Raw genomic sequence first — 13096 nt, 5'->3', positions numbered from 1 at the left:
ATAACACATTTGACTTGATTTTCCTCAAAAAAAGGCAGTATAATTTTCCGATTGACTTCCTACTACTACTTTTCAGTCAAAAAACAGTCGGTGTTAGGTTGACCATTTTTAACCACATTTGACCTGATTTAATATTTAATTAATTATATTAATATAATATGATATATTAATCAAATTAATAATCGATATATAAACAAAAAGTTTGACGATGATTATAATCCGAAATTGATATTATAAAATATTTAATATAAAACAAACTTAATTGATATACAAATTCCACACTAATGTAAAAGAAACTAACTAAATTGTTTCAATACAATTCAAATATTACAAAAACATAGATAAAATGATTTAGGAGGGTGGAGATTGAGGAGGTTGAGGACCCAGATACTATTGGAACAGGGAGCACGCAAACTGGAGCAATTGAGATATCTTTTCCCTTGTTCGGCGTTGCTCCTCCACAAGGGCCTCATATTCCCCTCGAGAAATGGAATTGGTGAGACGAGCATCTATTTGACGCAAAACTTTTTATAGATGATCAAACCTCTCATTCACCATTTGTTGAGGATGAGGAGCACTTTGGTGTTGTGATTGCAGCATCACAAGGTCAACATGATAATACTGTGTCACATCACCAACCCCAAAAACAATCTTAGAGGGCCTCTTCTTTTTGGGCGCATGTGATTCTATGTTTTGAACAACTTTAAGATAAAACTTGTTCCAATCATTCATAGGCGCATCTATGGGTAGCTTAGTAATAAGACATTAATATTCATCCTACAAAACATAATTATACAACATTTGAACAAAGTATTTGTAAAAATTTTGGCAAAATTTCCTCTGTAGATTAACAAAACCAAAAAAGTAACACCTGAACTATAAACCAATATTAATTATAACATATTTCTTATTCTACAACAGCTAAAAATCCAACATTTCCTCAGCATCATAAATAACAGCTAATCTAGAATAATTTTCTACGATAACCAAAATAGCTAACCAACCAGTAATAACTCAATATACAACATCAGCTAATCTAAAGAAGGATTCAAATATAACTCTACAACAACTAACAAACCAACACTATTGATATAAACTAATCCAATTCAAATAAGAAGATAAAAAAAAAAGTTAAACTTACACTTTTAATCTTGGCTTTCTCATTTACCCATTGTAAACCATTTTCGGTTTGCACTTGATTAATATGAATAAATATTCTCATATGAAGAGGGCGTCCTCTGACGCTCTTGCTTCTGAAATTAAATTTATAAATTGCTACATAGTCTACATTTATATAAAATAAAATGTAATAAAGTAAATAAATAAACTTAAATAGATTAAAAGTTATACTAGAATGCACAACGTCAAACTCGCTGAAACCGAACCACTAGTATGGGTGACCTCGGCCGCAACTTCTTCTTCCTCCCGGCGACGGTTCTTTCTTTCTCTTGACCGATGAGCCTCAAACTCATCGGACTTTGAACAGGAGAGCCATTTTTCCTAAATGGATTTCTCCACCCAAGTTGGTTTGTAATCATCTTTTTCTCTTATAGGTTTTCTTATAAGTAAAATGATATCTTTATACCTAGCCTTAACCTTCTTCTCCCACTCTCTATAGACTAAGGGAGTAACATAAGGATCCCAAGACCACTGTTTCTGAAACAAAAATTCAATTAGGATCTTGTCTATAAACAAACTAATTTATAAGATACAATTATAGTCATTCAAATAAATAAATAACAAAATAATTATGTTTACTTGGAACTACTACCAATTAGAAATCGATAGTTCTCCTATTTAGATGCCTCCAAGCCTATCCATTAGGATCTTGATAACTTTCAAAGGTCCTACGGATGGAGGTGGCTACTTGGTTACCAAAGTCACTAGTAAACCTTCAAAAGTCTCAATTAATAGTTATTGATTGACTTAAAATATTAAACGTAATTAAAAAAATAAATTATAAAGCGTACCCAGAGTTATCATGCATCCATGGTAGTGGTGGCCTTGGGTGATCCATCGCAGTGGAAGATATATGGGATGGCGGAAAGCCCTACAAAGTGACCGGGTGATCGGGGTGTCCTATGTCCTAGACTAACATTGCGAAGAATGCAATGTATTAGGAGGAGTAGCATCCTTCCCCAAATCAACACTCAAGAAATGTTCCTTCATATCCAAAGTAGGTCGAAAATGAATAGGTTGAGGTTAAGGTTGAGGATGACTAGGGTTAGGTTGAGGTTGAGTAGAAGCCAATCCTTCGGCATCGAGACTGTTATATAACTCGAGGACAATCCGTTCTTAGGTCAATAATTTGGCCTAGGTGGTTTCACTATCTACCCAATGCTTAAGAAAAGAAAATTATTTATGTTAACAATTACCTATTAATGATTTCAAAATAATAATAAATAATAAATTATTTAATTATTTAACTACTTGATTTATTCTTATCAACAACAATATGGCATCCAGCCACCACCCAAATAGCCCCCAGAACACCATCCAAAACACCACCTAAACAACCCCCATTAATTTCCCAACCACCACCACTACCACCAAAACAAACCCATTCGCAATCAAAACTGACCCAAAACACCACCTAAACTGCCCGAAAACATCACCCATACAACCCTAAAAACACCACCCAAAAAGCCCCCACTACCGTCCCACCCATCACCACCAAAATAGCCCCACCCATTATCCAAACAACACCCACCTACCACCCAAACAGCACCCATCTACCACCCAAACAGCCCCACCTAAACACCACCAATGTCCCACCCCAAGTTTAACAAAAATAATCAATAAATAAATAAAATCAGCAACCACCTCAAAATCTAAAAAATAATCAAAAAAATTGATTCAATAACCACAACAACATTGAACAAGTAACATAAATAAAAAACAAAAAAAAAAAAAACAAATCAACAACCACAACAACATTGAGCAATAAACTATCTAATCGAAAAAAAATCAAAAAATTAACATAAATCAACAAACCATAACATTGAACAACTAATTCAAGTTTATATATATAATATTTTTTTTGAATGAGAATTTTATTAATAAAACACAGAAACTTGGAAACCTAAAATCGCTGGCATAAAAAATCTCAAGAGGGTAAAAATCCATTGGAAAAGAGGCCAATAGACAGGCCACTCAAAAAGAAGGCACATGAGTGCACTATGCAAACACCATGACGTACATCAAGTCTACACCATCCTAGTACTTCACAACAATCGCACCTTACACACTGAGACAAAACTAAAACACCTTACACACCAACCAGTATTCACCCACTTCATACATAGACGCCCCACAAAAATGTAAGAAAAAATATATCCAAAAATGTAACTTTTGCTATGTAGACCCTAATATGCAATCACCATAGACTAATCTTTCAATTTCTTTTCCAAATTGAAGAGGCTAAAGAGTATCCCTTAAGGCTTCTGATTCAAATCGCATTTGTTTATAGTCACTTAGGATCTCTATACCAAAACCATAGCTCCAAAAATATAGGCTGTGTTGCACACCAAAGTTTATATAAACAGTAAAGGGTAATTATTCGAAAATTAAGATATGTAATCTTTATTCTTCAAATCCACAACCACATTTAACAACCAAATAGTTAAACATATTAAAAAAGATCGAAATTAATCAAAACGATACAAGTAAAACAAACCTTAACTAGTCGGAGATGTAATAGGAGATTTAGTAGTCGGCAAATTGTCAGAATGTAGCTCAATAGAATTGTCGGAGGACGAAGAAGAGGAGAGGAAAGTAAAAAAAAATTAGGTTAAACACATGAAAATGGCGTTTCTGGTGAAAATGTTAGTATTTATATAAATTATCTTCTGATTAACATTCAGTTGGAATGTAGTCGGTGAGATTTTTTTGCTATTATAACTGATATAGCATTTCAACTCAAAAACTTTTTCAAATTTCTGACTAAAAAATAGTCGGTAGAAAGTCGAATTTCTAAAAAATCAGAACATTTATTGCTTGTCTGTTAACTTTTGGAAATGAAATAACTTTTTAGAAAACCGACTAAATTTCGACTGTTCTTCTGTCGGAAATTAGTCAGTATTTTGAAAAGTTATTTCCCTTCTAAAGATGACAGGCCTACAATCAAAACGTCATTTAATTTTAAGCTTTTAAATTCTCCGACTGAGAAACAGTCCGTAAATAGTCAGTCTGTTTTGAAATTTAAATTTTTGCACTTCTAATAATTTTGCTCAATTTAAGTTGAGTTAAATTAATAGTACTTATAATATTAATATTAACTTAACTATTACAATTATAATTATTAATATCAATTAAACAATTATAGTTAGTAATTATATTAATATAAATAATTAGTAATTTAAATTAACAATAGAAATTAGAAAGCGTTCAAAAATTGAAATATATGTGCTTAATTGCTACACTTAAAAACTATTGGGTTACAAAATAATTATTCATAACTAGTATTGTCATTATCATCGGCTTCATCATCAGATAATATAAGTTCTTTGACGATGTTTTGATTATCATCGACATCATCAACAATTTTCATATACACAAAGAAATCACCAGTTGGATCACGCAGTGGTGTAACTACTTCCTCTAAAACATCTTTATATACCACAAAATTAGGTAATTTTTTCTTTTAGTTCAAATGCACTTTCCTCAAACTGCTTTGATATCAATTTGCAGACAACTCGCCAATCTTTCATATTTTTCTTTAAACTTGGATAAGGTAGATAATAAACTTGAGAATCTTGACTTAACAGTACAAAAGGCTCGTATGTTCAATACGATCGAGCAATATGAACATCAACTAGCTTTTACCGTGAATGGATTCGTGTACTATGATCATCTTCGGTGGTAGTTTGATCACCGGATATGATCATACCAGTGATATTTGAACAGCGTGACCCTTTAAATGGTAGCGTTGGATTTTCAAACTCAATAATGTCCTCTAGCTCCATAAAAGTCTATTTCATCTGAACTGTTATCCTCAGATTAACGCACACTCCACTGTTTTCGGTAGATTTCTTTTTAATTTGATGAGTGGGATATAGTGTGGAATCTATAACCATTCATGTAACAAACACCGTAGCGACGTGCATTCTTCAATAGTCCTTTCACCTTTGGCAATGTTTTTTAATATTTCAGCATTCTTCACATTATTAGAAACCCATTTCTATCCCGCAAAATTAAAAAATTAAACTAGTATGTAATCTTACATAAATTCAAAATTAGTTATTAAAATTTACTTACAATTCATATATATGATGAGGTTTAAGTAATAAATGTGAAGCGTGAATGTAAGTAATTGTTGAACATATTAGTACAATATAAAATAGATATCCCTTTTTAGATTCAAATATATAGATATACATGTATTTTGTAATAAACGAATATATATGGTTTTCTGTTTTCTTTGATTGAAATAAGACAAAATTACTTTTCTCCCTTTCTCTCTTCTTCCTCATCTTCCCCTTGCTTTTTTTCCTCTGCTCTGTGGTTTTTGATCATCTTCAAGTTTTTGTGGTAAGGATTAACATGGTATCAGACTAACCTCTCGATCCTTCTTCTTCTTTTCGCCTCTTTCTTTTTTTTTTTTTTTTCTACTCTCTGAAACCCTAACTTTTACCTGATATCTTGATCCGCTTCTTCTTTCTCAATCGGCTCGTTTTCTTCCAGAATCCTCATACATCCGTAAGTGTTTCTAATCTTTTGTCTCTTGTTTCCTTGGTATATGAAACTGGTTTTCAGACTCTTCTTCTTCTTCAATTGATTATGTCTTCTTATTCTGAAACTCAACACAATATCGACCCTCTCACCAACCCTAACTCTCCATATTATTTACATCCTAGCGATGCCAGTTTCATACTCGTTTCTACTCCTTTTAATGGCAACAATTTCATTGATTGGAAAAGATCTGTTACAATAGCTTTATCAGCCAAGAACAAACTCGTTTTCATCAATGGCACCATTTCAAAACCTGATGATTCTTCTCCTCTCTTTCCGGCCTAGGAAAGAATCAATAGTACTCTTATCACCTGGTTCATGAAAGTGCTTGATCCAATAATCGCCAGAAGTGTTCTACATTTTGATTCTGCTTCCGCAATATGGTCTAATCTTCAAGAAAGATTTGGACAGACCTCTGGTACACAAATTTACTCCAATCTTCAACAACTTGCCGAAATGCAACAAGGAACAGATAGTATTTCTTCGTTCTACACAAAAATGAAAATCCTCTGGGATACACAAGATGCTACTCAACCTTTGCCAATATGCAATTGTACCAATTGCAACTGTAGACTCACTCAAAAAATCTTGACTCTTCAAGAAGAACAACGAACCATTTCCTTCCTAATGAAGCTCAACCCTAATTTCTCACATGTCCGGGCCAATATCCTTATGCAATATCATTTACCACCTATATCTCATGCTTACAGGCTTCTGGCACAGGAAGAAGAACACAAGGCTATCTCTGAAAATATTCCAGAAGATTCTCATGCCATGTTTGCCAACAAAGGGAGACCCTCTGAACATAAAAGTAACTCTGGCATAATTCCATACAGACCCCCTCAATCTAGTGAAAAGTCCTTCTCTCAAAGAAAATCATCCTACTTTTGTGACTATTGCAAGAAGACTGGCCACACTAAAGATAGATGCTACAAATTACATGGCCTTCCTTCAAACCTTACTACTAAGTCCAATTGGAAGAATAACAAAGTAGCTGCTTTGGTTGATTTAGAAAATCCTGAACCACACAAGCTAAAATCTATACCAGCTGGTTCCAATTCTTTCACCAATGAACAATATAATATGCTGCTACATTTGATCAATCAACAAAAGAAAGAAGACTCTCCAATTCTTGCTGAAGATTCCAACACTGCATGCTTCTTAGCTGGTAAGCAATGCCTTTTTTCAACTAATAATGCTCTTTGGATAATTGACAGTGGTGCCACCAATCACATAACATTCAACCTTGATTTTTTTTGATTCTTTTCAACCCTTTCCTTCACATCTTCAAAATCAAATTACTTTACCTGATGGCTCTCACGCTTTGATAAAACACCATGGCAACATTCCACTAAATTCTGAAATTATGTTGCAAGATGTGTTGCACATTCCTCAGTTCCACTTTAATCTTATCTCTGTCACTAAACTTTGTAGAGATCTCTCTTGCACTGTTTCTTTCTCAAATAACACATGTTCTATACAGGGCCCTTCTCTGAAAACTCCAATTCAGCTTGGTAATCTCAAACATGGATTATATTACTGTGAATCCACACAAGTTCCTTCCAAGCCATCTGTTCAAGATCAAGCCTCCTTACCACGTTCATGCCATTCAGCCATATCAGATTATAATAATGCCAAATTATGGCACCTCAGACTTGGTCATCCACCTTTCAATGTAATAAAGAATGCATTGCCTACTCTAAGCACTTCTAGTTACAAACATAGTTCTTTTTGTAAAATTTGCCCTGCAGCTAGACAACGTAGACTATCTTTCCCCACAAGTCATATAAAAACTATAGTTCCTTTTGAGCTTCTTCATTTAGACATCTGGGGTCCTTATAAGCATTGTACTCATCATGGCTGTAATATGTTTCTCACTATAGTTGATGATTTCACTAGAACTACTTGGATTTATCTTATGAAATACAAAAGTGATGCTATGTCTATCTTCAAATCTTTTTATTCTTATGTAAAAACACAATTTAATGCCCTTATCAAAAGTATCAGATCTGATAATGCACCAGAACTTTGTGAAGGACACATGAAAGAATTCTTGCTTACTAAAGGTATCACACACTACAAATCCTGTTCAGCCACTCCACAACAAAATGGAGTGGTGGAAAGAAAACACAAACATTTTCTTGAAACTGCCAGAGCCCTATCATTCCAATCCAACTTGCCTAAACAATTATGGGGTGAATGTGTGCTCACAGCTGCATATCTCATCAACAGAATGCCCCTACAATCTTTAGGCCTCATTTCTCCTCAGGAGAAACTTCTTAAAACCAAACCAAACTTATCACACCTCAGATCTTTTGGCTGCCTCTGTTTTGTTTCAACTAAGAAACTGCACAGAACCAAGTTTGATGCAAGGGCACATCCCTGTGTTTTCATTGGTTATCCAAATTTACAAAAAGCATACAAAGTATATGATTTAGTAACAAACAAGGTTTTGATATCCAGAGATGTTATTTTCTTTGAAAAACATTTTCCCTTTCATTTACAAACAACAACCTCCTCTCATTCCTCTCCTTTCTATCCATTTTTTTACCTATAACAACTAACAACCCAGACTACACTGAGGATGATGTTCATCAATCAACAAGAACACATCACATATCCACCACTGCACCTACCTCTTCTTCTACTCCTTCTAACCATTTAACAGACATTTCACAACATATCAGCCATCCAAATACTACCACTACTCAACCTTCATCCCAACCAACCAGACACTCAACTAGAATCAAACAAACACCTCAATATCTAGCAGATTATGTTTGTTCTCATGCTACCATTTCATCTCCTTCCCCAAATTGGTGTAATATTCTAAGTTTCTCCACTTTACCTGATTCACATAAGTGTTTGATAGCTTCCATGACATCTTTATTTGAACCACAATCATACAATGAAGCAAAACAATATAAAGAATGGCAAGCTGCTATGCAACAGGAATTACAAGCTTTACAACATAATCAGACTTGGGTAATGGTTGATTTGCCAAAAGGTAAAAAGGCAATTGGCTGCAAATGGGTATACAAAATCAAATTACAAGCTGATGGTTCCCTTGAACGATACAAAGCCAGATTAGTAGCAAAGGGTTATACACAAAAGGAAGGAATAGACTATGAAGAGACTTTTTCTCCTGTAGTAAAAATGACCACTGTAAGATGTCTTATTTCCTTAGCTGTCTACAAGCATTGGGATATATTTCAACTAGATGTTAATAATGCTTTCTTACATGGGGATCTATATGAGGAGGTATACATGAATGCTCCTGAAGGATTACCAAATTCATCAAAGAAAGTTTGCCTCCTACAAAAGTCCTTATATGGCCTCAAACAAGCCTCAAGGCAGTGGTTTGCAAAACTTGTCTCTGAACTTCTTTCTCAAGGTTTTTCACAATCCAAAAACGACTACAGTTTAATCATAAGGGATCATCAAAACTCTTTCACAGCAGTAGCAGTCTATGTAGATGACATCCTTATTACAGGTAATGATCAATGCGTCATCTCAACACTTAAAAATCATCTCCATCAGGTATTTAGCATAAAAGATCTGGGCAAACTTCACTATTTTTTGGGCATTGAGATTGGATACCTGCCAAATGGCATTGCTCTTACTCAACAAAAATTCACCAAGGACTTATTACAATCTTCCAAAGTTGATATATCAAAACCTGCTGTTACTCCTCTCCCTCAGAACCTCAAACTACATCAAGATGAAGGTGATCTTTATTCTGAACCCAGCTACTACAGAAAAATGGTTGGCAAACTTAACTTTCTAACCCATACCAGGCCTGACCTAGCCTATAATGTGCAACACCTTAGCCAGTTCATGAAAACACCAAGACTACCACACATCAATGCCTTACACCACACATTAAGGTATGTGGCAAGCACTTCAGGCCAAGGCATATTAATACAAGGATCAGACAAGCTCACTCTACAAGCTTTTAGTGATTCTGATTGGGCCTCATGCCCTAATTCCAGACGTTCCATAACTGGCTACATTCTTCTCCTAGGTGGCTCACCAATTGCTTGGAAATCAAAGAAACAAAGCACTGTCTCAAAATCCTCCAGTGAAGCTGAATATCGTGCCATGTCTTCTGCAGCAAGTGAAGTGGCTTGGGTAGTTAGGCTCCTAGAAGATCTTCAGATTAATTCCTTACAACCTGTAACATTGCATTGTGACAATCAAAGTGCCATACATATTGCTAAAAATCCCATATTTCACGAAAGAACAAAACATATAGAGGTGGACTGCCATTTCACAAGAGACAAAGTCCTTGAAGGTTTGCTTCAGCTTACCTATCTCCCTACTTCCTCTCAACTGGCAGATGTCCTGACAAAAATCCTTCCATCCTCACAGCACAACACTCTCATATCCAAACTAGGCATGTTACACAACCCTAGTTTGAGGGGGGGTGTTGAACATATTAGTACAATATAAAATAGATATCCCTTTTTAGATTCAAATATATAGATATACATGTATTTTGTAATAAACGAATATATATGGTTTTCTGTTTTCTTTGATTGAAATAAGACAAAATTACTTTTCTCCCTTTCTCTCTTCTTCCTCATCTTCCCCTTGCTTTTTTTCCTCTGCTCTGTGGTTTTTGATCATCTTCAAGTTTTTGTGGTAAGAATTAACAGTGATGGTTATGTGTTAATGGCTAAGAGTGTTGATGATGTAAGTAAATGAAAAGAAAAATTAAAACCTAAACATAATATTAAGTCATGATTAGAGTAAAGGGGAAATGGGGAGTTGTGCCTCTCATCTTTTATAATCTTCATCATCAAACCTTCATCTATTTTCTAATGAGTTCAATATTTTCATCCTAAAATCATTGTCATTTTTTGAGTAGTGTGGGAAATACAAGGGGATTTTGCTCATTGTGTTCATCCAATAATTAATAACCTAGAAAAGATCTTATCAACTCGTGCCTAAAATCCTTTATTTATCTTTAAAAATTTAATTTGCATACGATCTGGAGATTAATATTAAATTTATCATCATGTTCATATAAAAATTGATATTATAAAATTGGTAATTTAAATAAAACAAGAGTGTTGTTAAATTAAAGAAACTATGATAATTTGGTTAGTGAACATTGAAACTATGAGATATTATTTAGTAAAATCATAAAGAATTTATATATGGGTTGAAATTATTTTTCGTGAAGAAATTAAACATTTAAATTGCTAGATTTTTCATAATCGTTAGAAAATTTAATAACCATTATAGATTTAGAATGCTAGATTTTTCATCATCGTTAGAAAATTTAACAACCATTATAAATAATTAGGAACAAAACAAATAAAATTATTTTAAAAAATTATATTTTTATGATTCATCGTAATCATTATCGTACCATGTGTATCCTACCCATAGAAAACTATGATAAGGGTTTGGGGTGGGTAAGATGGCAGCAACCTATACCCATAAAGGAGAATGCAGTCAAAGAGCCTTCGGCTCAAGATTAATTCTCAAAATGATAGGTTTCTGCAACGAAAAGGAGTGAGTAAAATTGAAACCGTAACTTACATCTTATGATACAAGTTTGGTCCTTAATCATAAAATTAGAAATACATAAAATACATATAAATGTATAATTAAATAAAATAAAAATAAAACTAAAAGACTAAGCTAAAAAATAAGTAAAAGAATGATATGTAAAAGGCAAAGACAAAAACAAGAACACCAACTGGAAATTAAGAGAGTGTCAATAGTTAAATACATGGATAAGGCGCCTTCAACACCCCCTATCCATAGTCAGGTCCTTAGGGAGGTTTTGGTCATGCAAGTCATTTTTTTATTTGTTCCTCCCCACGTTCACCAAGGTCTTTTTAATCACATAGCACCTCATGGCTTGCCCTTGATCCAACCCTCTTGTATTATATGAGTAACATCTCCATCAATCTCCTCATTACTCTAAATAATCGATCCCAAATACCTGAACTTGGTCGTACTTTCAACAACTTCTTCACCAATGGTCACATCTGGCTCCGATCCCCTATTGACGATGTCCCACTAAAGTCGCATCTCAAATATTATGTATTCTTACTACTTATGTGCAATCCTTTACCTTCTAAAACTTTTTTCCACTTTTCTAATTTATATTGACCTCCTTCGTAGTTTCTCTACCAACACGATATCATCAACAAATAACATGAACCACGGTATAATCTTGCAGATCGATTTAGAAATCTCTTCCATAATGACCGTAAAAATGAAAGGGCTAAGTTTCGAACCCTGATGTAGGCCTATCTTAAATAGGAAAGACTCTATTATCCCCACCTGTGTTTCAATGTTAGTTGATACTCTTGCATACATATCTCGTATAGCCTCAATGTACCTTTGTTAAATACCTCTAGCCTTGAGGCTATCCTAAATGATGCCTCGTGGTATGCTATCATAAGCTTTCTTCAAGTCGATAAACAACATAAACAAATCCTTCTTCCACTCCCTATATTTCTCCATCAGTCTCCTCAAAACATGAATAGCCTCAGTGGTTGACCTTCCTGGCATGGAGCCAAATTGGTTCTCTCTGATCACCGTCTTTAGTATAATTCTCATCTCTATCACTCTTTCCCATAGTCATGTTCTCCCCTTTTATTGAGAGCTTCTCCTACTTCTTCTATGGTAATATCGTTGCTTGTCCCATAGTCATGTGGTCTTTAAACGTCAAAAGTTTGTCTATCCTCCTCCTTTGCCCTCGTAGTCTCATTCAATATTTAAGAGAAATACTAACGCCATCTCAATTTGATGTCCTCTTGTCTCAAGAGCACTCGCCCGCCCTCATCTTTGATGTATTTCACTATTTGTAAGTCTTGCTTTTGCATGGACCTAGCTTTTACCATCTTAAAAATATACCTCTTCCTCTCTTTGATGTCAAGCTTTTGATAAAACTCCTTATCGGCACGGCTTTTTGCCTCTACTATCGATTTCTTTACTGTCCACTTTGCTTCTTTGTACTCTCTCTTTTGCGTATCCCATCCTCCTTCTCTTCTTTCGTGCATATCATAAGTTCCTTAAATCTCTTACTTTTGTCCTTTATATTCTTCTATGCCTCCTTGTTTCACCACTACGACTCTTTATAGAATGATTTTAATTTTAATCTTAATTTTTTATAATATCTAAAAAAAGTATAATTTTAAATTATAAGGAAATTTTGATATTTTATATAAATAGAAAATTGATTTTGGCAATTTAATAAGAAAAATTCATAATTATATTATTTAATAAAATAATTATTTTTGGGCCACAAAAATTTATTTTATGATCAAAAAAAACTTATACATGTTATAAAATAATTTTATAATTTTCGTAATTTAGTTCTAATTAATAAAGGTTTGGTTTT

At 34.0% G+C, this 13096-nt stretch overlaps 1 protein-coding gene across 1 annotated transcript; it reads left to right on the top strand.

Moving 5' to 3' along the window:
- The first annotated feature begins 6048 nt into the window (after positions 1-6048).
- Positions 6049-6990, top strand: LOC130808419 (uncharacterized). Its single transcript, XM_057673894.1, has one exon. It carries the CDS (start codon positions 6049-6051, stop codon positions 6988-6990), a length of 942 nt encoding a protein of 313 aa, XP_057529877.1.
- Positions 6991-13096: the final 6106 nt, after the last annotated feature.

This window comes from Amaranthus tricolor, chromosome 3, assembly GCF_026212465.1.
Source record: "Amaranthus tricolor cultivar Red isolate AtriRed21 chromosome 3, ASM2621246v1, whole genome shotgun sequence".
NCBI classification, from domain to species: Eukaryota; Viridiplantae; Streptophyta; class Magnoliopsida; order Caryophyllales; family Amaranthaceae; genus Amaranthus; species Amaranthus tricolor.
The sequence above is the reverse complement of the archived record's forward strand: the minus strand, read 5'-3'. Positions and strand labels throughout refer to the sequence as shown.